General features: G+C 43.6%; 1 protein-coding gene across 5 annotated transcripts; it reads right to left on the bottom strand.

Moving 5' to 3' along the window:
• Nucleotides 1-6,964: 6,964 nt before the first annotated feature.
• Nucleotides 6,965-22,110, bottom strand: LOC125520090 (protein ENHANCED DOWNY MILDEW 2-like). 5 transcript variants are annotated; one of them, XM_087537855.1, is made up of 18 exons: nucleotides 21,857-22,110; nucleotides 20,539-20,622; nucleotides 20,274-20,407; nucleotides 14,819-14,909; nucleotides 14,628-14,723; nucleotides 14,297-14,544; nucleotides 14,091-14,189; nucleotides 13,684-14,007; nucleotides 12,771-12,912; nucleotides 12,601-12,702; nucleotides 12,311-12,403; nucleotides 9,787-9,828; nucleotides 9,119-9,229; nucleotides 8,716-8,787; nucleotides 8,516-8,634; nucleotides 8,368-8,431; nucleotides 7,868-8,273; nucleotides 6,965-7,792 (listed from the first exon to the last, which is right to left on the bottom strand). In XM_087537855.1, exons 3-18 carry the CDS (start codon nucleotides 20,354-20,356, stop codon nucleotides 7,299-7,301), a joined length of 2,586 nt encoding a protein of 861 aa, XP_087393981.1. In that variant the 5' UTR covers nucleotides 20,357-20,407; nucleotides 20,539-20,622; nucleotides 21,857-22,110; the 3' UTR covers nucleotides 6,965-7,298. The 5 variants fall into 5 exon arrangements, with proteins under 5 accessions (XP_087393981.1, XP_048540858.2, XP_087393982.1 ...); XM_048684901.2 differs by adding an exon at nucleotides 15,942-16,032 and having other exon boundaries at nucleotides 6,965-8,273; XM_087537856.1 differs by adding an exon at nucleotides 15,942-16,087 and having other exon boundaries at nucleotides 6,965-8,273.
• Between the last annotated feature and the right edge of the window lie 3,341 nt (nucleotides 22,111-25,451).

Below are 25,451 nucleotides of genomic sequence, written 5' to 3' on the forward strand. Positions count from 1 at the left end.
CAAGAAAGTGAGTGGGAGCTCTGTAGCATTTCTCATATTATATGTAGATGACATACTTTTGATGGGAAATGATATAGAACTTTTGGACAACATTAAGGCCTACTTGAATAAGAGTTTTTCAATGAAGGACCTTGGAGAAGCTGCTTATATATTAGGCATCAAGATCTATAGAGATAGATCAAGATGCCTCATAGGTCTTTCACAAAGCACATACCTTGATAAGATATTGAAGAAGTTCAATATGGATCAGTCTAAGAAGGGGTTCTTGCCTGTGTTGCAAGGTGTGAAATTGAGCTCAGCTCAATGTCCGACCACGGCAGAAGATATAGAAGAGATGAGTGTCATCCCCTATGCCTCAGCCATAGGGTCTATTATGTATGCCATGTTGTGTACCAGACCTGATGTAAACCTTGCCGTAAGTTTGGTAGGGAGGTACCAAAGTAATCCCGGCAAGGAACACTGGACAGCGGTCAAGAATATCCTGAAGTACCTGAAAAGGACTAAGGAAATGTTTCTCGTTTATGGAGGTGACGAAGAGCTCGCCGTAAAGGGTTACGTCGATGCTAGCTTTGACACAGATCTGGATGACTCTAAGTCACAAACCGGATACGTGTATATTTTGAATGGTGGGGCAGTAAGCTGGTGTAGTTGCAAGCAGAGCGTCGTGGCGGGATCTACATGTGAAGCGGAGTACATGGCAGCCTCGGAGGCAGCGCATGAAGCAATTTGGGTGAAGGAGTTCATCACCGACCTAGGAGTCATACCCAATGCGTCGGGGCCGATCAAACTCTTCTGTGACAACACTGGAGCTATTGCACTTGCCAAGGAGCCCAGGTTTCACAAGAAGACCAGGCACATCAAGCGTCGCTTCAACTCCATTCGTGAAAATGTTCAAGATGGAGACATAGATATTTGTAAAGTACGTACGGACCTGAATGTAGCAGATCCATTGACTAAACCTCTCCCTAGAGCAAAACATGATCAACACCAGAATTCCATGGGTGTTCGATTCATCACAATGTAACTAGATTATTGACTCTAGTGCAAGTGGGAGACTGTTGGAAATATGCCCTAGAGGCAATAATAAAAGGATTATTATTATATTTCCTTGTTCATGATAATTGTCTTTTATTCATGCTATAATTGTGTTATCCGGAAATCGTAATACATGTGTGAATACATAGACACCAACATGTCCCTAGTAAGCCTCTAGTTGACTAGCTCGTCGATCAACAGATAGTCATGGTTTCCTGACTATGGACATTGGATGTCATTGATAACGAGATCACATCTTTAGGAGAATGATGTGATGGACAAGACCCAATCCTAAACATAGCACAAGATCGTATAGTTCGTTTGCTAGAGTTTTTCCAATGTCAAGTATCTTTTCCTTAGACCATGAGATCGTGTAACTCCCGGATACCGTAGGAGTGCTTTGGGTATACCAAACATCACAACGTAACTGGGTGACTATAAAGGTATACTACGGGTATCTCCGAAAGTGTCTGTTGGGTTGACACGGATCAAGACTGGGATTTGTCACTCCGTATGACGGAGAGGTATCTCTGGGCCCACTCGGTAATGCATCATCATAATGAGCTCAAAGTGACCAAGTGTCTGGTCACGGGATCATGCATTATGGTATGAGTAAAGTGACTTGCCGGTAACGAGATTGAACGAGGTATTGGGATACCGACGATCGAATCTCGGGCAAGTAACGTACCGATTGACAAAGGGAATTGTATACGGGGTTGCTTGAATCCTCGACATCGTGGTTCATCCGATGAGATCATCGAGGAGCATGTGGTAGCCAACATGGGTATCCAGATCCCGCTGTTGGTTATTGACCGTAGAGCCATCTCGGTCATGTCTACATGTCTCCCGAACCCGTAGGGTCTACACACTTAAGGTTCGGTGATGCTAGGGTTGTAGAGATATGAATATGCAGTAACCCGAAAGTTGTTCGGAGTCCCGGATGAGATCCCGGACGTCACGAGGAGTTTCGGAATGGTCCGGAGGTGAAGAATTATATATAGGAAGTGCAGTTTCGGCCATCGAGAAAGTTTCAGGGGTCACCGGTAGTACCGGGACCACCGGAAGGGTCCCGGGGGTCCACCCATCCCGGAGGGCCCCATGGGCTAAAGTGGGGAGGGGAACCAGCCCATAGTGGGCTGGTGCGCCCCCTTGGCCCACCCCATGTGCCTAGGGTTGGGAACCCTAGGGTGGGGGGCCGCCCCACCTGACTTGGGGGCACTCCACCCCTTCGCCGCCGCCCCCCTAGGAGATCCCATCTCCTAGGGCCGGCGCACCCCCTAGGGGGCCTATATAAAGGGGGGAGGGAGGGGCAGCCACACCCTTGAGTCTTGGCGCCTCCCTCTCCCCTGCTACACCTCTCCCTCTCGCAGTAGAACGGCGAAGCCCTGCTGCGGTGACTCCTGCATCCACCACCACGCCGTCGTGCTGCTGGATCTTCTTCAACCTCTCCTTCTCCCTTGCTGGATCAAGAAGGAGGAGACATCACGTTGACCGTACGTGTGTTGAACGCGGAGGTGCCGTCCGTTCGGCGCTAGGATCTCCGGTGATTTGGATCACGTCGAGTACGACTTCCTCATCCCCGTTCTTTGAACGCTTCCGCGCGTGATCTACAAAGGTATGTAGATGCAATCCGATCACTCGTTGCTAGATGAACTCATAGATGGATCTTGGTGAAACCGTAGGAAAATTTTTGTTTTCTGCAACGTTCCCCAACACCCCCTTCTCTCTTCCTAGTTGGACTAAGAAAGGGGAGTCCTACTCCTACTAGGAGGAGGACTCCCCCCTCCTTGGCGCGCCCCAAGGGCCGGACGGCCTCCCCCCCTTGCTCCTTTATATACGGGGGCAGGGGGCACCTCTAGACACACAAGTTGATCTTCATGATCGTTCTCTTAGCCGTGTGCGGTGCCCCCCTCCACCATAATCATCGATAATATTGTAGCGGTGCTTAGGCGAAGCCCTGAAACAGTAGAACATCAAGATCGTCACCACGCCGTCGTGCTGACGGAACTCTTCCCCGACACTTTGCTGGATCGGAGTCCGGGGATTGTCATCGAGATGAACATGTGCTAGAACTCGGAGGTGCCGTAGTTTCGGTGCTTGATCGGTCGGGCCGTGAAGACGTACGACTACATCAACAGCGTTGTCATAACGCTTCCGCTTTCGGTCTACGAGGGTACGTGGACAACACTCTCCCCTCTCGTTGCTATGCATCACCATGATCTTGCGTGTGCGTAGGAATTTTTTTGAAATTACTACGTTCCCCAATAGCTTCGTCATCATCATCGGAGAGTGTTTCACACTTATGACTTCTCTTAGAGAGTGTTTCACACTCCACATGAAGGCATTATCGTCATCCTCCGCCGATGCAGCACTCTTGCCCTTTGATAATGCGGTACTATTGCCCTTTGACGATGCGGTACTCTTGCCCTTGGTGCTCGGCATGAAAATATCGTCTTCATCCTCGCTGTCTTGGGTCTATAAATAAGTATGTTCTGCTGCAGCCTTTAGGAATGCTTCACCCTTATGTTGTTGCTTCTTCCATCTTCCATGCAACCTGAGAAGTTCTTTTCGTACTTCCTCAAAGGTCCTTGCAGGCTACCCGCACCTACTTAATGCATGAGCCAACTCATTCAGTAAGGTGTCACTACTGAGGAGTTCGTCCCATGGAACTATCCTATTGTCTATCGTGAAATTGGTGTCTAAACTCAAAAGACATTTGAACATACTAGGGTGAAAACAACTACGATCAAAAGGATAACCGGACATCTTGACGAGACTACACTGGCCTCCTTAGTGTGGCGGGAGAGAATGACGGGAAAGAAAATGGCGGGAGAAAATGGCAGCAGAGAAAATGGCGGGATGGAAAATGGGGGAAAAAAGATTGCGGGAAAGTATAGTTTTTTCATGTATAAAACGGCAATGGTTGTACAGGATTTATAAGGCACTTTTAAATATAAACTCCTATCAAGCTCAAAGTTTTCTAGTAGGATAAAATAAATAAAATACAAAAAATACTACAAATAAAATAGCTACTGATAAATTAACAAAAACTAAAAGAATATGTCAAAAAAGCTAAAGAAAACAATTTAGAGTAATTAAAATTAAAAGAAATAGCACAAAACCTATAAAACACTAAAACAGAACTGTTTTCATAAAAAACTAATTTTAAATAATCCTAAAATTTTCCAATTAATTACTACTGATAAACAAAGTCACAAAGAACCAGTAGCAAAAAAGAATCATCTAAAAAATACTCCTAGCTCAAATTATAGGCAATCTAGTGATTTGAGCAAATTCATGAAAATTCAAATTCAAATTTTCAAATCTAGTCAAACTTGATATTTAGAGAAACTTCATAAAATTTATAATCTAATGCAAAAAGAATCAAATTAAAATACTAAAAATTCTAATTGATATGAATTTTTTAAAACAGAAGAGCAGGTGTTGACCGAAGACCACTTTTTGGCCTACCATTGACCGAAGACCACTTTTTTCGGCCAACAGTAGACCGAAAAGTCCCTCTTCGGCCAACAGGAGGCCGACAGGGTGATATTTTTGATTTTTATGCATTAGGGTGTATAGTTTCCGAATTTGCTACAAAAATCATCATAGTTTCAAAAAAAATCGAGGACGAGGAGCCCGTGATGTGGAACCCAGCATGTGGTCACCGTCGCCGCCACAGCCATAGGTTGTGTAGGCGCCACCGCAATCGCCTCCTGCCTGGCTGGGGCCGCCAACCCACCTTTGGACTCCGTCAGCCTACATCGACCTCAAGGGTGACGACGACGGCGACGGCTGGAACTGAAGACGACGGTGGCGACGGGCTATCTAGGTTTTTTTATGTCTTTTAATTTTAAGTTTAGTTAAGAAATGTGTTGGACTGGCCTTTTGTGGACGTTTATGTTTAATGTTTTTAATTTTTTTGCATTGTCTATTTGCGTTCAAAAAAAATCACGAATATGCAAAGATTGTGTATCATTTCATTGATAGGTAGAAGAGAACATCACAAAGAAAGAATATTACATAGAGATGGAAGGAGTACACCACAGCAAAATGTAGGAAAACAGAAAAGAAACAACACAGCCTAAAACTAGCCTAGCTCGAACTCCAACCAAGAAAGGTGAGGAGATGAGACACAAGATACCAAGGCCGCGTCACGACCAACGCGGGGCACCCACAACACGTGGCTATGACTCAAGAGCCGACCGGATCAACGTACCCCCACCAGAAGCGCCTAGAAGAGTCGGCAAATGGGTTGCAGGACACGGCCGGGCCTGAGGAAGGAACCATGGAGGAAGAGCCGACAATGTCGTACATTGCGCCCCGGATGCCCATGCCTAGAGAAGTAACCACGCCAAGCACGGCACCCGACAACTCCAAATCAAAAACCCGGGACGCCACGAGCAGCCAAGACAGCACCTTAATTAAGGTGACAGCATTGAGACGCCGTTGCCGTCCGATCTTGAGAAACGGATCTAGAGTTTCCCCCGGTGCTCGAAGAGGGGCACGGATAAGGCCATGGTAGTGCCTTCAGGAAGGAGACGACACCCGCAGGTGTCGCCGTTACCAGCACATATGTGCAGGGATTTCGCCCCGACCTGACTGAACAATCCCAATGCCACAAGAAGATTCCGAGACGTGGGAACCACCGCTGGTTGGAGCCACTACTGCAGGGAGGCAAGCTCCACCCGTCGTCGAATAGAGGAGGCATCGGGCACCGTCGGGCCCACCACCAACCGCAATCCCGTTGTACACACAAGAGCCGCCACTACCCAGAACAGCCGCCACCAGCCAGCCTGAGAGAGAGCGAGGCATGCATGGCCCAAGCCACTGGGAGAGAAGAGGTCGGTGGACCTGGGTGCAACAAGTCCTGGGGGGCTAGATTGGAGGCGAGGGGGGCTAGAGGAGGTGGTACTGGAGGGACAGGGGAGACAATGTTGTGGCACAGCGGGGAGGCCATCGACGAACAGGAACCAGCAGCAGCGCCCGCGCGAGGCGCGGCGGCCACCCCAAGATCCAACGCCGGGGGGTGGGGGTCACCAAGGCGCAGGGGAACCGATTCGCGGTGGAGAGGACCACCGGCGGTAGCCCACGACCACCATGAGATCCAGTGCGCGGGGGAGGGGGAGCAGAGGCCCAAGCGCGAGGGAATGGATCTCGCCGCTGCCGGCCGCCAGCAGGCTTTGCCCAATGACATCTGCCGATGGCGGCGGCTAGGGTTCCCGCCCGAGCCGCCTCTAGGGAGACGGCACGGGAGAGGGGGGGCAGTAGATTACTTGCTCTTGTTCGCGTTTAAATTTCAAGTCCAAAAAATGGACAAATTGGGATGCGATGGGCCGGTTGGACACACTGACAGCCGGATGATCAAGAGCAGACGCATGTGTCCATTTTACCGACCTAAACGGATAAAATCCGAACGAAACGGACGTCCAGTGGTTAGAATTGGCCTAACACACTTATAATTGCCTGGATAATAATACTCCCGTTTCAGGGCGCTGCACGTGTGGGTCTCCAGGTAGGGAGTCGCCGGTCAGACGTTCCCGTGACCGAATCCCACGACATCGGCCCGGCTCTTCCACCCATACCCATTGCCACTAGCGAGTGACGCTGCCCATCCATGGACAGCTTCTGCTCCAACTTCCCACGCTCGCGTCCACACGCTCTTGCTCTACACCTATGGTAGCATCCAACGCAGCGTTGTCGCCGCTGGCTCACCGTTCCAACATATAGCAGAGACAGGAAGCTACTCTCACGGACAAATCTTGATGACGTATATATTAGAGGCTACACCATTACTGCATCGTGCAAAAATACAGTTTTAGTACCAAAATTCTGAATGAGGGATAGCCACCTTAGCAAACTGAGACTTCGAACAAGAAATCACGGTAACAAATACGAAAGCAACAGGCCAGAAGTAATGACAGCTAAATTCGACGAAAGGATGCTCTCTGGGCAAAATTTGGGCTTTAGCAAAAAGCAGCCACAACGCCAAACAAACACGATGTCAACAAGCATCATCACAATGACTCTTGATACAGTTTTAGTACAAAATTAGTGCAGGTGCACACACAACCTCAGCACTTTAAAGCTGGCCGCAGAAGATAAACAAGCTCACATCTGTAAGATAAGCCGAGGCACATAAGCAGCTACTTGGTGTCGCTGGTTTCCCTTTCTTTCTCGACGTCCTGGCCAGGTTAAAAGCAAGACAGTCAACCGGTCATTGCTAACAAAAGATGGCATCAACTTTGCTTGCTTGGTTAATGTTACTTCTCAAGCAAGTTGTAGGAGGCTCCCTGATGGAAGGTCGGGTAGCCCATGCCTCGAGACAGAACTTCACGGGCGGCATAGCATCCAGGCCACGTGGGAGCACTTGCAAACTGCAGCCCCAGGAAGGTATGCGCTAGTGGCAGATTCGCTGCAGCCACTGGAGCATCCGCTTCAAGTGGCGACTCCTCCAGCATCTGCACACCAGCTGCATTTCCATCTGTAGACGACAAATCATTCAGCTGTGCTTCCTCAGGTATCAGCTGTCCTTCCTCGGGTGGGGAGTCCTCCAGGATTCGGTATTGAACTCCAGCTGCATTTTCTGGTGCAGACGGTGGGTCTCCCAGCCCATGCTGGGCATCAGCTGATGTTACCTCGTCACAATCAGCAGGATCGGTTGGTTGCTTGGCAGATACACTAGCAATATGATCATTGGTAGGCTCATGATCAGAGGTTGACACAGTTTGGTTTTGATTCCGGGAAGCACTTCTGCCTGACAACGAAATGCTCATGTCAGATTCAGCTGCCCTGACTGCAAAATACTCATGGGTTGGAGGGTCATTTCCACCTGGAGTATCATAGTTGCGAGGTTGCCCTGATCGGCCGTTGGTATCAGTCCAGTAGTCACCTGGAGAACTAGTGGTATCATGATATGTGTCAGCCAACAACTGGTCTATCACGGAGGCTTCTGCTTGTCGCTCTCCTTGCATTTCTTCATCAGGGATGCACACCTCGCCCTCACTACTGCCCATTTCCAAATCGCCACTAGTGCTCATATATGCATTGCCTGCGATGTCCCTTTGTGAATCATTATAGCACGGTCTTCTGCTGCAGAGGTGCCCCTTTGATTTAGCAATCTCATTATGTTTCTGAGCAAAATCACTACGGCTCCACAGAGAAAGAGGAGGAGGTGATAGATTCCACTGATCCATCTGCTTATTATCAGCATCAAACGATCCAGGCAAATAGAACGACTGCGTAATTTTCCAAAAGAAACCATCAGGAACGAAATTCTATCATCAGCGTTAAAGTATAGGAGTTCTCAAGGGGAACACTGTCCAAACATACCTTTCCTGCAAGCTGATTAGAATCCTCCCATATTAGCTCATAAGGTGGGTATTTTTTATCCAACCTACACATCATCAAGTGTGGAACATTGTTGGAGATTAAGAGAACCAGAAAGCTATATGGGGATGAATAAAGAGAAAAGAAGTACCTTTCTGTTTCCTTGGGAACAATAAGAATTATCAGCTTTGGCTTGAAACTTAGGGCTTTGTTGATGAACTGGTTTGCAAGCGAAGCTTTAAACCCAAAAGGGGGATTCAGGCCCATGATCTGACGATAACAGCAAATACTGAATACATAAAATCTGGAAGTTTGCCATAACGGACATGAGCAAAGTAACACTAGCTATACCAATCGGGATCCGGCTGGCAATTCATCTGGTTGAACAGTCATCCAGTCTCGCCTCTCAAAATTGAAATCATTCTGGAGAAATATTTATAATGCTGTATCAGTCCGCTGTGCTACAACACTTCAACGAATCAAAAATTTGCTAAGGGAGTAGCAAAAGACATTGGATGCCTGGTCAGGCTCCTATCTATATCTGCAATTAACTACTCCCTCCGTCCGGAAATACTTGTCAACAAGATGAATAAAAGGGGATGTATCTAGATGTATTTTAGTTCTAGATACACCCCTTTTTATCCATTTTGATGACAAGTATTTCTGGACGGAGGGAGTATTTCATAGTACATGGAATATTAAACTATTAAAGATAAAAATGGACCATGTATAACAATTGGAGAAATGCAAGCACCTTTGGCTGGATGAGATCATAATTTTTATAGAAGCAATTCTTTTCAGAAGCTTCAAGCTTTTCCTTCAATAATGTGCTAAAATCATTTGAACCACAGCAGAAGTCAACGACCTAAAAGAATAAGAAAAATGCACAGGTCATGATAAACAGCTTCTGTTGGACATATTGCAGTCAATTTTGAATCTGGGTCCCTAAAATAAGTGGTGAGCTAACTTCCAGAGTTGAGACAGAAAAAAGAACAGAAGCTAAATTCATGAATAAAAATAGTCCAAACATGCACATTATGAGCAGATTCTAGTTAATCCAAGAATGGCAACTAGTCCAAGCAGGTGATCATATTGCATTATTACAAACTGGTAGAAACTTTAATAAAACAAAATCAATGATAAACTTTTTATGCAGACAAACATAATGCAATGTTTTATTCAAACAATTGCCTCGGTATTTTTTTTACCGGCGCATCACCATCTGACTTGGCCGTCTATGATTGTTACTGACAGCATATATGTATGATAACACTGTAGTATAAAAAAATCCATGACTGAATGATCAAAATAACAGATTCTATGCATGTATGAGATGAGATGGAAGTGGGCTATAATAGGTGCATCACTTATGCATGTTTACAACTCAAGACTGAAGTAACAAAAACCAAAACAGAAATTTACCATATCACCACTTTGAACATACCATTGTAACTTATCTACAATCTGCACAAAATCACCAGAGTTACTTCAGCAAGACAGATTAAGAATGCAGTCAGGAACAGGAAACAACCTAGGAACAGGAAGCAACCTAGAGTATATACAAAGCTTGAACTAACCATAACCTTCTAAGCAAGATAACAAGCACAATTTTCAACCCAATGAAAGAGAACAAAATGAAACCAGAGATTGAAGAGTAGCCGCTGTACAAAACAAATAATGTGCTGTTTGGAAAAATTGTATTTATTGGAGAAGTCAAATTTCAACAAAATACCAGAACTTTATGAAGAAATTCTATTATTAAAAACATGCCCTAAGGAGTATATTGTAGTTTACCACTACCTAATTTGGCAACAGTTCCACACAACCACCAGGGGTAGTATTTCTATGCATTTATAAAATTGCGTCTCAGAAACAGGTATCTTCGTAAAGTACCTGCTGACCATTCTTAAGTGCAAGGGAATAGTAGCCATGCTGTTTTCTGCAATAGGTATCAAATTAGGAGGTGCAGATTGCTAATTTAACCCCCAAACTTTTAAACTTGGTTTTACCTAGAATTCTGTTTATAACCAACAGAAACAGAGTTCATCTCGAACACGTTTTAACATTACATTAGTCACACAAATTCTTGAATAATAAATATATCTTGATTTCACCTTGAATTCTGTTTATAGCCAACAGAAACAAAAAATGATATAGATGATCTTTAAACATTAATATTAGTTACGCCAAATTCCTGAATAAGAAATATATTACCCAAGTTTTTTGTCCTTTGTGCTCAATGCAGGACTTAGTGTTTAATACTAAGATCATTCAAGGGGAGAGGAGAAGATTCGAGGGAGCAGATTTGTCTAGATTCTTAGCAGCACAAGATAAAGGGTTAGATGATACAAGGGGAGAGGAGAAGATTCCAGGGAGCAGATCAAGTTCACTGTTGTTTAACCCTAAAGCAAAACCCCTCTTTAATCAGATTATCAGAGGGAGGCTTCTTACCTACCTCAATATATAAGAGTTAAAAAGACTACCAAATAAAGATAACCAGCCCCTAAAGGACCGGTCTTACAAAGTCCCAACAAATGCTGCTACCAAGTGCAAATTCACAGTTTCAATGCACTTTGTATCTTCTTTAATATTCTTACTGTAATTTGCAGTAAAAAAACATGGTTGAATACTACCAAATCATGTTAACTCATTCATTTGTCGTCTATATATTAAGATGTGCAAGTTCTTTGATCTTTGGGATCATAAGTAAAGCTTACTGTTGTAGCCAACGTTGGCTATCAAGGTTGTGGGGTGGGATACTTGCTGGACGCGAGGGTCGTTGCCGTGTAGGCGCCGCACTGTTGTAGCCAACGTTGGCTACCAAGGTTGTGGGGTGGGATACTTGCTGGACGCGAGGGTCGTTGCCGTGTAGGCGCCGTGGTACAGTAAAAGGTAGTGGGGAAAGATAGGAGAATTAGAGGGGTAGAAGAGAAGCATAGGACCTAGATATTTCCTTGCTTGACTCCTTACAAGGGGAATACACCCTTATACAGACCCTTTAGGTTGAATGTTCACTGAACAGTAATTCAGCACACCCTGGACAATTCATCTAAGAGACAACTGGATTCTACCCAGAGACTCTTCTACTAGGATACACTCCCTGGATACTTCTAGACTAGGCTGGGTTCATCTAGGAGATGACAAGACTCTTCCCACAAACAGACTCTTCTACCAGGACACACACACACCCTCACCCTGGATACTTCTAGACTTAGCTTAATAGACAACTGGACCCTAAGATGCCACAACGCTTACTGAGGAACAACCTTGGGGCATTGGAGCCTGAACTTGCGGAGGCTTTGGCTTTACGAAGAGCTGTGTGTATCTGGCCCGAGAAGAACAATTCTCCATAGTGATATTTGCCTCAGATTGCCAGTCGCTGGTTACTAGGATTAATTCAAGTATCTCTGACCGTTCCATCGTTGGTACTGTGGTCAATGATATAAAATTTGCTTCAAGGAGTTTTGTGTCTGTGGTGTTCAAGCATGTTCGTCGGCAAGTGAATATAGCTGCTCATCTGTTAGCTAAGTCTTGTAAAAATTTGTCTAGTGTTGTTGTTTTCCATTCTACTCCTGAGTGTATCCGGGAGACCCTTTGTAACTTTGTCTAAGAGTTTAATAAAGCTGACGTTCTAACAAAAAAAAACCTTGTTGAATCTGCACATAACTAGATTCTCAACCATGACTCTAAGTGCCAACTCTACTCTGGGTAATTAATGTCAGCATTAACCAACTATATTTGTACAAAAATGGATGCCAATTTGGGATCAGGCATACGTGGACAAACATATCCTATGACCAATTTCAACACAACAAGCGGGATATTTTCATGTCAGAACATTACTCAGAAGTCGCAACATGACAACTCGCTACCAGAAAATAGTGAACAGAAGAAAACTCCATAGCAGGAACAAATAAGACATATTTTAAATAATGTGTAGATCTACCTTCTCGAGCTTGTCCAGTTTTGTGAAATGCCGCCCATAAGATGTATAGCGCATGCCATGAAGAAACGGGGCAAGATATATATTCAGTTTGTTCTGCACATAATAGCTCATAATATCATTTATATTGCGATCATATGCATACCATGTCAGGGGAAAAACTACAAGCATGTATCTCAGATCATTACAATAACTTTCAGTATCTCAATGTCCAATTATCAGTTATCACAAACAGCCAAATTCTACAATCCTAAAAACACAAGGATGAAACAAAAGAATGAATTTGCATGTACCTTCCATTTTGCAAGTTGGAAAAGGTCATATGGTGAGCATACATCTTTGGCCTCTTCAATATCCGCACCACTTTCTAACATATGAACCGCAGTCTTAACAGCCTGCCAAGAATACACATCAGCATCAACCAAATACATGTCACTGCTTCTAAGAAAGTGCAGTAGAGTACCTCGACAGATCTTTCCACCTTTCCCAATGTAACTTTATCAGTATTCTTCATAAATGACGTGTACGTAGACGAAACCACTAGCTGTTTCTGTACATCCTCAATAGTTATATTTGATGATGCTTTCTGTGCAAAGTCATAAATCCTGAGAGACTACCACTAGGTTAGTCTCGGTGTTTGTGTTGCGGATTATGGCAACATAAGGAATACAACAGTATTGAAATGCACAAATTGAACAAATACTTGGACACAACGTAATGCAAAGGTAGCAGTGCCAGCATTCCTCAGAAATCAGAATATTTAATATGATGGCGGCACATAAACAATTGGGAACAAAGTAAACATGATGACCCTGCATTTTAAAGGTTTTTTGTTATCTTGATTGGCACACATCAGCACATACTGTGCAGTTCTATATTTGTTGACACAAGATACACAAACTTTTTGGCTTATCAGATCAGCATTCTGCAAGAATCTAAGCGTTTCAAGAACCTTTCGCTCATCATCAGAAGATGATAAACTCATCAAAAATAACAATTGTTTTGCAACTGCTTACGTAAATTTACAGGGTGGCGTCCAGTGACCCTTAAGCTTTTCTTATTGTCGTCCACTAACTTTACAACTAAACTTAAACACCCAAATCATCTTAAATCTAACGTACAAGAATTTTGGCACCACCTCCATTCCCAAATTCAAGCTTTGACTTTTCACACACTCCAATAAACATTTACTAGTACATTCGTTTAGCACATTTGTTACTAAAAATGCAAATAATAATTCTAAGAGAATATTTTGCATGGCAACTATATATGCTCTTATAAATACTTAAGAGGTAAACTTAAATTTGTAATCGAGTGCATCTGAAGATCATAGACAGATGAACAAAGAGCACAGAAGTAAAGAGTAATATGTTTACCTCGTCGCCGTGTTTATGTCAACCTCAGGGAATGTGCTAATGGGGATCACTGACATGACTGATTTTTGCATACTGGGATGTTTTGTACCTCCAGGCAGATGTTCTTTCTTCCTTTTCGCTATCGAATTGATGGAGGAAGAACAAGTTGATGTACCGAGGGGTCTTTTGCTACTGGATGATGGGACAGGGAGGCAGTCATCAAGGCGTCGTATCTTAACCCTTCTCAATCCATTCACATTGGATGATTTTTTAGTGATAGGATCATCAGGGAACTTAATATGATCTCTTAGAGGAGTTCGAAGTTTTGGATCAATATTGTGCTTGCTGGCCAAAAAAAGAATATAGTCAGAAAGATGCACCAACATAGCAAGGAAAACAAATAATTGTCTAAAGGAAACAAATCTTACAGGCAATATATTAAGATGCGATTCTTTGGCAGAAGACCGTCCCATGCCCTTTGGAAAAGGCACACACCATTCTCAATTACGTCATCAAAGACAATTTTCCTATTGACAGGTACATATGTGTTAGTTTGATCCAAGGCAGCGTAGTAAATACCAACTAACAAGGAATGCGAACTACAGTCACAAATATGGGAACAAGTTCTCATTGCCTTGGCAGACATCTTCGATGATATGACTTTGGGCACCGTCGGCAAACAGCAAATTGCAGCTCCTTAACCTCCTTGTTTTCACCATATTTACAAACATCACATTTGTGGACTGGGCATGCAAATTTCGCCCCATTGATTATCCTTGCCGTGTACTCAGTTGCTTTTGCTTCATTTTCAGGGAAGAGCAATTGTGCAACACATTTAGCATGATAAAAGTGCCCACAACTTGCTGAGGCACAAGGAAATACCTACAAGATATAATAATTCGAGTAAGCGGCCAACTAGTCTGCTTGAAATTTCTCAAAACTATATTAGGTAAAAGGGCTTTAACCTCAGGAGGATTTGTTTTCGCTGAACTCAACCTGTGACAGGCAAAACATTGATATCTTTCATGTTCACAATTCTTGCACAGAAAAACTTTCATCGCCTGTAAATATGTACAAGCTCATCAAAAGATGCCTCGAATAGGTAAAGAAAAGTAAAAATAATGATTCACTCCCAACTGAGGGTCAGAATAGATACATCAAACTGATTCCTAGTATAGCCCAATGTTTTGCAGTCTTCACTAGCATCTTTTGTTGCATGAAATGACCGCAGGCACTTGCCTTCACAGCTGCAGATAGTTTAGAAGAAGCACACATTACTAATCATAATGAGAAACTAAGGTTCAACCTAAAATGCTAATGCATCTATACTACTATTAAAAAAGCAAACATGACTTCTCCCAAAGCCACACAACAAACTGTACACAGAATAACCTGTACCGTCAGATCAGATCAATCTAAGCACATCCTACTGCCTATATTAGGCGAACGGTCTGCCGTCTAGATGAACGTCTGAGATGAAATGTTCTGCCGAGCAGACGCGTGATCTGCGATTCTTCTAGCACTCCACGTCCCTGATCCCCGCGGCCCCGCCCCACAACCCCGTGATTTTTGGGCACGATTCCCCTTCTATCTTTCCCTGGATTGAGAAATGCGGATCCGTAGCAACGTTGCGCCGCCGGCCCTCCCTTCCCTTCCTCTTCGGCGTGCTTCCTAATCCACCCCGAGATAGACGCTGCGGAGGTTGGCCCGGCGCGGGGCTGGTGAGTGTCGAGGGGTCGCAACAGTAGACGGGGAGGTCGGACATGGCAGGGAGTAGGCGGCGAGGCGCGCGGCAATGAAGGTGTTCCGCTCGGCGATCTCTTTCGGTGGAGCGGGAGGTGGTTGGAGGAGGAGGAGGAGGCGGGCGCCCCTGCAATTCGCGAGGCTGAGGAGAGCGCCGGGAACCAGAAGATCGGCGGGAGCAGCAGGAAGTCGGGCGTCGTCGGGTCCCTGCGCAGCGCCATGGCGCCCTGCGTCAGCCGCTCCGCCGCCAGCAGCCTGCCGCACTCCATCGAGGCCCGGTGCCACGACCGAGGGTCCCCCATGAAGCCCACGAGTGGACAACCAGGAGGCGACGTGATGGCGAAGGCGACAAGAACGGCATCGCAGGTGAGTTCCACCACCGCTGGAACCTTCTTTCTCCATGTTCAGTTGCACATCTTATCTCTGCATGTCCTAAGCTGCTACTCCATGACTATTTGTGTGTGTATAGCTGTTATATCATACGCTACTCTCACAATTTTGATCCCAAGTTATGTGCTGGGTGTGTATAACTGTACCTTATTTTGCAGTTGCTGCCGGGGCAGCAGCTTCACACTACCACACCGTCCTAGGCTTCAAAATCTGGTAATGCGACTCCCCCTCCGCCTCCTTAGTTCGGAAATTGGTTGGTGGCGCACAGTGGAGACTAAAATTTCAGTGGAGGCTTCTTTCCACAATTATGTTCATCTCAGCCATAAGATAGAGAGAGATCAATAGATAACATATCTTTCAGTAAAAAGTAAATTGCAGCCTTTGTTGAACCGTAGGTTTGCAAGTTTCTAGGATCGAGACTTACAAACATGTAAATCTAATTAATTAGACTGGCCTACTCCTCTACAACATTGCTGAGATTCAACATTCAGGAGAGTGTCACATATGGAAAATCCTCTAGAACTGACCAGACTGTTCGAATTGTTTTTGATGGTCTTTATTTGAATTTTGTAAGTGTGAATAAGCAGGAAAGCTTCGAGAGAAATCAGTGCATCATTTCTTATGCAACCGCTACTGCAATCGATTCCTTTCCCAAGTGCTGGTAATATCTTTCTACAGAGCTTTTTCCTTTGTATGCAAATGTGAAAGAAAAAAATATGTCCTGGCTATGGTGTGTGGATTATTATTCTCCTTAAACAACTGGCACCACTACTTTCTGTCAGTGAAGGTGTTTCACATAATAGAGCCACAAAAACACTCTAAATCTAGGAATGCAGTGAGTATGTGATGTTTTTTTTCTTGATGTGCAGGGTGGTACAGTTGGATAGTTGTTCGTCAGGACAATTTTGTTTGAAGTTCAGGCTGGTATCATAAAAATATTTGCTCTGATGTTCGTAAGTCATAGATGTACAAATGATGTTATTTCTTGAAGCCAATTTGAAATTTGTGTCCATTGTGATTAACAAATAAACTACTCATCATGATCTTATTTGTATATTTTGAAATTGTTTCCTGGTTGATGTATTAGGACAGCATGGTTAGTCCAAATTTAATTAGTATACTTCAGTTCAGTTGAACATAGTAAGTACGGTTTATAACAAATAATCAACATTATCTGCTGTGAAGAACACGCCAGGCTTGTGTTTTCAATCTCCCTGTACTTCCATGGTTCCATATCTTCTCTTATAGGTTTGTTATCTTGTCTGCTTGTAGAACTGTACAACAAGTTAGTTTGTTATTCAAGCAAAATCCATTTATTATACAAAGTGTGCATGGATTGCTTGATTACTGGGATTGTAGACCACTAGGCAGTTCCAAATTCATTTATTTTGTAGAATTCCGCAGTCTAAAAATTATGGTAGCGCACTAGAATTGTATAAGGTTTGCTTATTTAGCGCAGACTTTGTAATTTGCGGCCAATGGCAATTCCATATTATTTAGGCAGTTGTGAATGCTATGAAATATGGATGAAAAGTTTCATTGCAGATCATGTATTTTTCTTTCAGCATTTCAGTGTTTTGACATATTTCAGTGCAAAATAAACTAACATCTACATCTCAAGAGCATCTTGATGCATATAAAGAATGAGCAGGGCATCAATGACTTGAGTTTTATGGGTTTATATTGTCTCGTGGAGTCCCCTTCCCTCGAAACTGGGCAAATAGGTAGGTGTGTTTACAAGATTCTTTTGGTTTCCTGAGTTCATATACGTTGATACTCGGTAGACTACTGTGATTGCTGAGCTCCTGACGAAAGAAAACTCGCCAAACTTTATACTTGGCATGCGAGACGATTCCAGTGGCGTCTGTTTGTGTGTAACTGACAGGAACATTCGTCGCTTCATGTAAAAAAGATCCTATATGCCGCAAAATAGGTGCAAGCAAGCGTTTTCCTGTATAACAGGAACATTTATCAATTCATGCCAATACATTTTTTATTCAAATAATTGTCTCTTAACTATGATGAATGAGGAATTATCAAGTGTTTTATACGTGCGTTGCACGTGCAAATGCACTGCAGAAAAAACATTTATGCTGATATGTACTCGGGGACTCGGGGTAGGGTTCGGCGAGTGTAAAACTCGGTGAAGTGCACTTGGCATACACCTGGCATGGGGTTTGTGAAAATACTACTGCTTAAGTAAAGCACCAACATGAGTGTGTGTATTGATGTGTCGTATCTATGTGCTTGTGGAATGGTCAGCACTACAAGTTTATTTTACCTGACTTGATGAAATTTACACACAATGATATCATGCGTTGGTTCTATTACTTCACCATCCGCATCATCCTAATTGCTAAGTGTAACATTTCAGAAAAGTTGGAACCGCCATTCTCTGTACAATCCAATTGTTTTAATAATTTTATCATGTGTTGTATTCTAATTGTTTTATTCAGAGGTTGTATGTGCTGAGAAGTTGTCAGTCGTGAGGTCAGTAATCTAGATTTAATTTACTACCTCCGATCCAAATTAATTGATGCTGACTTAGTATAATTTTGGACTAAAGTGTTACCAAGTCTACTTCAATTAATTTGGATCGGAGGGAGTAGCATACTCGACATGGTAATGAGAATATTTTAGCAATGGGATAACGTTATCTGAACTTTTGTTTTACTTGCATCTTGGTTAGGGTCACTGTCACCAGTGAGCATGTGGTAACTGGGCAAAGGATTACCCACATGTGGTTTGAAGTGAGCGCTTGGCTAAAACTGAAGTAGATGGAGAGAGATCTAAGGAGGTAAAGTTCATCAACAAGTCACTGTCTGCACTGGGTGATGTTATTGCTTCCCTTGCCTCCAAAATGCCCACATCCCATATAGGTTGCACATTAGCATTTTCAGAAATCAACATATGTTCAAGTAAGTGCTCTTCACAAATGGTGCATGATGTTCTACTATTTATATTTCAGGGAATTTTTTCTGGACAAAGGAAAGGACAAGCTATATATTTGTGAACTTGAAGAAAGTTCCTATTTATATCCCAGAGCTATCACATTTTCTAATACAGTATCAATTTTACATTCTCTGCTGATTTGTAAGCTATAAGCTATGTGAAAGAAAAACATTTATTTTATGGGAAAGGCAGTCAACAGTCTGCTTCTTCTAAACAATGTGCATGTTTTTCACCTTATTTTTTGTTTGTACAACCACTGATTGCATGCAGCAGTTTGTTAGTACTGTTCCTTTCTCCGGGTGAATTATTGTATTTTTCTTCAAATGCATGTTCCAGTGTAGTATTTCTTTGTATTCCAAATGCACGGTTTTATTCAAAAATTAGTTTCAAGGTGCTGCCATCGCAGGTCATCAGAATCATTCGTAACCTGCAGATTTTTAGATTTGAGTTGTAATCAAGTTGGAAAGCTGTTAGCTCGCACAACTTCATTGGCTGATCATTGTAGATACAAGAGCATTATACATGACACTGTCTTGTTTATATCTTTCAGAGAATAAGGGGAGACAGAGGCACAACCAACTAAGAATCATCACAGGTGAAAGGTGCAAAGCTTTCATCACATGGATGTCCAGATGGTGGTTATCCCAGGGCATATGGTAGTTTTTTTATAGAAGAATTAAAGATGTAGCAATGCCAGATATATGTGACTAGACTTTCTGTGTAAGCTCGTGTCGTGTACTGAATTTTTGAAAAATGCCAATTGAAAGGCTTGAGTTGTAGTCAGATTTAAGAGGGGTCTTGTTTCTTTTGCTCAATATGTGCCTCAGGTTATAACGTGCGTTGCACGTGCACGCTTACTAGTGTTCTATTATGGAAGGGATACAACAGAACAATTGAATGGAACCAAAACATGTGTTTTAAAAAAAAGATACTTACAGATTTAATAGGACCAAATACTCATTCTACATGTATTTTATTTTTATGTAACAAAGGGTAAGAACTGATTTGAACAGAAAACTTCCAGAGAATAACGCTTAAGCAGTTAACCCAGCTAGTAAACGACATGTAGAGCAAAGCTTGTAAAAGGTAGTAAGCAGATCAAGTACTCCAGGTGAGCACAAAGTGGAATAAAACATCCAACTGTCATACACATATAACCAGGCATGGTTAGTACTCCACCATTTTCCTAGAGCTTCCATACAAAATAGCAGGCAATTTATAAGCCAAGCTGCATTCTCAATAAGTTGTAGGTCAAGGCATCTCCTTGTTAAACAGCATCAACGTATAGATTATTGCATGATTAGAACTATGAAGCTTAGCGACTATGTTCTCTAATAAAGCCATTTCTACCTATAGAAGGTGCATGTTGATGATTAACAATGGTTTTACTTTGTTTCAAATTCAATAGTTTTAGTAGCGATCCAAAACAAATAAATGGTTGAGAATTCTGTAATAAAGAACTATAACTGATTATTTCATTACATTTCATTCAGAGCACAAAAAAGAGAAAACAAATAAACGTGTACCTTGCGATTTCACCACCATTATCACACAAGGCACAAATCAAATCAATGCCGGTGGAACTATCTTCATCAGCAATCTCAGCCATATCTGGTATCAACTGGAAGGTCCTTGTTTCACTTTTACGCCTCTATAAAACCTGTTTAAGCACCACAAATATTTGTTTATCATACTGTAGAGCTGTATATGTTTCACAACTCACACAAATTGTTTGAGATACAGCAATATTAATCTACCAAACTAAACGTTGACACTCATGCCAATACCTACCCCAGAACTATCTTCATCAGCAATCTCAATCATATCTGGTATCAACTGGAAGGTCCTTGTTTCACTTTTACGCCTCTATAAAACCTGTTTAAGCACCACAAATATTTGTTTATCATACTGTAGAGCTGTATATGTTTCACAACTCACAAATTGTTTGAGATACAGCAATATTAATCTACCAAACTAAACGTTGACACTCATGCCAATACCTACCCCAGATCACCTTCCTACTGAAGTTGCACGAAGTTATATGGGACCAAGAGAAACGCTAGCTAATATTTTTCTGGACTTCTGTTTTCGGCTTCGATGTCCTAATTTCGACCAAGTCAGTATAACATTAGAGAAAACTAAGAACGCCATGTAACTTATCGAAGACTGAAACCCCACAAAAAAAGGCATAACTACTTTATCTTGGTTTAGGCACTATTGGCAAGAAAACAGAAGCATGATGAAAAATAGGGAGGCAGGCGCACACACACATGCATGCAGGAATGCCTGCATTTGTGCACGGAAAGTGGATAGACACCTTGACGGTTAAGATCTCCAAATTTCCCCAGTTTCCTCGCTAAATTTAAAAGCAGTCTCAGTTTGTTACGGAGCACTAGTAGCAGAGGGGGTTACAGCGCAGTACCTTCGAACTCCCTGACCCCGAGCCTTACCAGAGATATTTCAAAAATAATAACCACGAACCCATAAGCCCCGAAAATACAGCAATCGATGCCGTTTGAGAGGACGAGAGATGATGGAGATATCCGTGGGGCAAACGCACCACCCGGAAGCCGCCGCCTGCGCCGCCCAGTTGTTGAGAGCCTGGATGTGGAGGCGGCAGCGAACTCGGAGTCGGCGGCGAGCGGCGAGAGGCACGGCGAATGCGAGCGGCCAAGTAGGTCGCGGCGAGCGGCAGCGTCGCGGAAGCTTCCTGGCGTCTCTGCGCCCTCGCAAAACCCCCCTAAATCCAAGCAAACCCCGCGCCTTTAAGCGGAATAAAATCGCCGGAAAACGAGAAGGGCGCGGCGATTAAGCTCCCCACCAGCACGGCTAGCAAACGATAGGAATAAATCCGGCCCTTAATTACGAAGACGCATGCGCGTACGGAACTACCCAATCATAGGCAATGCGACCAACCAACCAAATCAAAATGCCACGCCCGGGGAAAACATCCCAAAAAAGCAAGCACACGAAATATTAACAGAAATAACAACAAAAAATGCACCAAGATCACCGCAAAACGCAGGCATTCCCCCCCAAATTTCTAGCCGGAAGCGACGCCCGCCGATGAAATCGGCCCCCCGATGTTTCCAACCAACCGATCGCTTACCTCACTGACTCAAGCAGCCGGGCTGCGCCCCCTAGCTTCGCATCAGAAGGCCGCCTCCTCTAGGGTTTTGATCCCCGCTGCCGCTGGCATAACCCCTTCCTCCCGCACGAAGCCAACATGAGCAGCAAAAAAAAGGCGCACACGATATTTGGGGGGTGGAAGTGGAAGACGAGAATCTCTCTCACACACGCACAGGGTCTGAGCAAGAGACGTAATGGGGGAGTGGGAGAGAGAAATGGGGAGGCGAGGCGAGGCGTGGCGCTGGTCACGTCCGTTTTATGCTCCGCTCCCTCCCACCGCCTTGCAGCCGCTCTCTAGCCGCTCTCCGTCACGCACACTGAACCTCCGGCCCCACCTCACCTGGGCCCATCTGTCGTGAAAGGGGTGGACAACTGCAAGGTAAAAGAGTTCTTTTTTAGGGATGCAAAGTAAAAGAGTTGGAAAGGCGCTCTATGCGGGACCCGCCTGTCAGGGGGAGGTTCAGCGTGATACTGGCCGTAGATAAGCCTAGCCTTTTCGGACTACAGGGGATCCGAGGCGTCCGATGCACGATCGAATATTTTTTAACGCGACTGGTCCGCGGGGCCCGTGCGCGGGACGCCGGTATGCACAGAAGGCCGTTGGGCGAAAGGGCCGGACGGCGAGGATCTGATCGTACGACGTGTGGACGGACGAGATGGGAGGCAGGTGTGGTAGGTACGCATAGTTACCTAGCCGGAGTTACTGCGCCTGCTTCTTTAACTCTGCCGGCCGGGGAAAGCCTTTCATCTGCTTTTTCGATCAGGCAGTACTCCTTGTCTTGTTTGGCCGGACAGCCATATCTCTTGGCTAGTGACACACGCAAAATTGCACGGGGACCGAGGCACGAATCTCGCACATACAATACTTCGTAATTCTTTTCTTTCAGTGGATTTAATCTAAAATGTAGAAAAACATGAGATTATGATTTCATATTTAGTCAATTGTACGATATTTAATGCGAACAAGTGTTGGATTAGATTTGATGTCTGTGACGACTTTGTCAATCTCAAAATGATGTGTCACCTTAGTCTTTCGAATGTGCTCATAAGGTTAGGGTATACGCGTATGTGTTCATAGAAATGAACGCATGCATTGTGTTCAAAATATTTCAATAATACTTTAATTGAATTAATTGCATCACAAAAGTCATTTCTTTCTACATATTTCATTCGATAACACATATGAGTGAGGACTGTTCATGCATAATGTTGCCATTTGAAACAGCTATTCTAGGCGTGTTCACACATATGATTTTTTGCGATCCTCACTCATATGTGAACAAAACCTCTGGACATTACCCTTTTACCTGATTTTTGCCGTCCTTGTTGGTTGCTTTCTCTTTCCTTTCTACTTGTGCCTTTTGTTGATAGAGTTATTTATCAATGAATTCCTCCAGTTAACAAAAAGACTATATGAGAGTAGACATAATTTGGACTACCATCCGCCATGTGGAAGCGTGCTTCATGACGATTTAAAAGTTGTCGGGTTTATACAGAAAATCGCCAAACAGTAGCTTTCATATTTGTCTTTCTTTCATTTGCTTCAAAAATTTATTTTGATTTAATCTACGTTTAATCCGAACAAAAAGTTCATGATCGTCATCAAACACGATACACATAATTAGCAACTATATTGGCGGTCAAAAGTCGTCGCAATATATATATTTTGCAACTAGAACGGTCACCAATCGACATTTTTCAAAATATGCAATGTCGCTAATCGGCATTGCTAGGAACTACTACCTACACTACTCTATCGCTACCACTTTTCAATGGTTAGTCCGAGAGCTCGTCGATGGAGACGAAGTCGTCCTCTTCCTCCTCGGAGCGACGGGCGTGAGTTGATGTTGCTCCTTCTCATCACTACTTGCGAGGCCAAAACACTCGGTGTGCTCCTCTTCTCCATTGCGTTGAGCTCAAAGAGCTGCAACACGCCCCGAGTGGGTCCTCATGCTTGGGCTCGGGCTTAGGCTAGGCCTCGATGGGAACGAAGATAAACGAGGAGGCATAGTGGGGACGATGGTGACGTCGTTGATGGTATGGAGTCGTTGACGGGGATGATGCTCCCGAGTCGCACATCGACACCACCCATCGTGATAGAAGCCATTAGTGCCTGATCCCCAGCAGTCATCAGTTCATCACAGGCGCCAGATCCCCCATGGATGTCGTCAAGGGAACCGCCAGTGCCACAATAATCACGGGAGGAGGATGTGGCGGGTGTCACGACTAGTGCACCATAGGGGAGAGTTCGCACCGCCCGTGCACAACGTTTGGGACGAAAGGTTCTCATCCAACAACTATGGCTGCAATAAAAGCTCAAGGCTCGTGAGCCGCTTGAGATCAACTCGAAATCAACTTGAAAAGAAATCAGTCAAATATGAGTAGTTTATGTAGCTTGATCGAGAACGAGTTGATCTTGAGCCAACACTAGATCACTCGGCTTTAGCTTGTAGCTCAATAGAATATAATTATATTAAATAATCTTGGCATATATGAAAAGAAAATAGAATAATTTATTACCACATATGTTGTGTACATTTTTCTTGTGTACAGTTTTCTTCTTTTTTACTTTCTCCGTTCCGAATTACTCGTCGTAAAAATGGATGTATCTATATGTATTTTAGTTATAGATACATTCATTTATGTGACGAGTAATTTGGAACGGAGGGAGTATATTAGCAAACATAGAAGCTGAATTAAGCATGGATAAAAGCCTTCGTATGATACGCAACCAGCCGTGTGTTAAGTGTCCTGGTTTTTTTCGAACATTTGAGAGTAGACGCACCTTCGATTTCTTCTCTTGACAGCTCATTCATGTTTTCCTTACATCAACTGAAAACACAACATAAGAACCACTATAAAATATTGTTCCAATCAAAATGATGACAATGGATTTTTTTGGGGTAATTTGACTTATTCTCTCACAAGTGAAAACAAGTACCGACACTAGTATCAACGGACCGCCATGAGAATACGAGAAAGCGCCCGCGCCATTAACAAGGCGGGTGGTTAGCGGTCACGTTCCCTAGCCGGTGATTATTTCTGCCCATTGGTTCAAGTATGGGCATCAGGGAGCTTCAAAACCCAGATGTGCGGCGAGGAGCAAGAAGATGATATTTTCCTCCAGTGTCGGTGGTTGGCGATGGAGAGCGCGGCTGCAAATCTGGCCTTCATAACCTCCATATCTACGAGGTTATTTTTGGACGAGTTCAATAAATTTGAATGATCATGTACTCCCTCCGTTCCATATTACTCGTCGCTGATTTAGTACAAGCGACGAGTAATATGGAATGGAGGGAGTATATACGATGACTCTGCTAGATAATCTTTTATGTGCCAATCATTGTAGCATCGATTATTTCCTGCTAGAGTTGCTCATACTAACTCTAAACCAAATTGACACACTAAATATGTACTCCTCTGTAAAGAAATATAAAAGCGTTTAGATCTTTTATGTTTCTTTTCAGAGGGAGAACTATATTTTTCTCTCTATAAAAAAAGAGTACTATATTTTAGGAATAAAGACAAACTTTTGTAGGGGATGAGAGCACGGTTTAGATTTTGGTTTACCCGCT

Source organism: Triticum urartu, chromosome 7A (assembly GCF_056163025.1).
Source record: "Triticum urartu cultivar PI428250 chromosome 7A, HENAU_Tu73, whole genome shotgun sequence".
Lineage (NCBI taxonomy): Eukaryota > Viridiplantae > Streptophyta > Magnoliopsida > Poales > Poaceae > Triticum > Triticum urartu.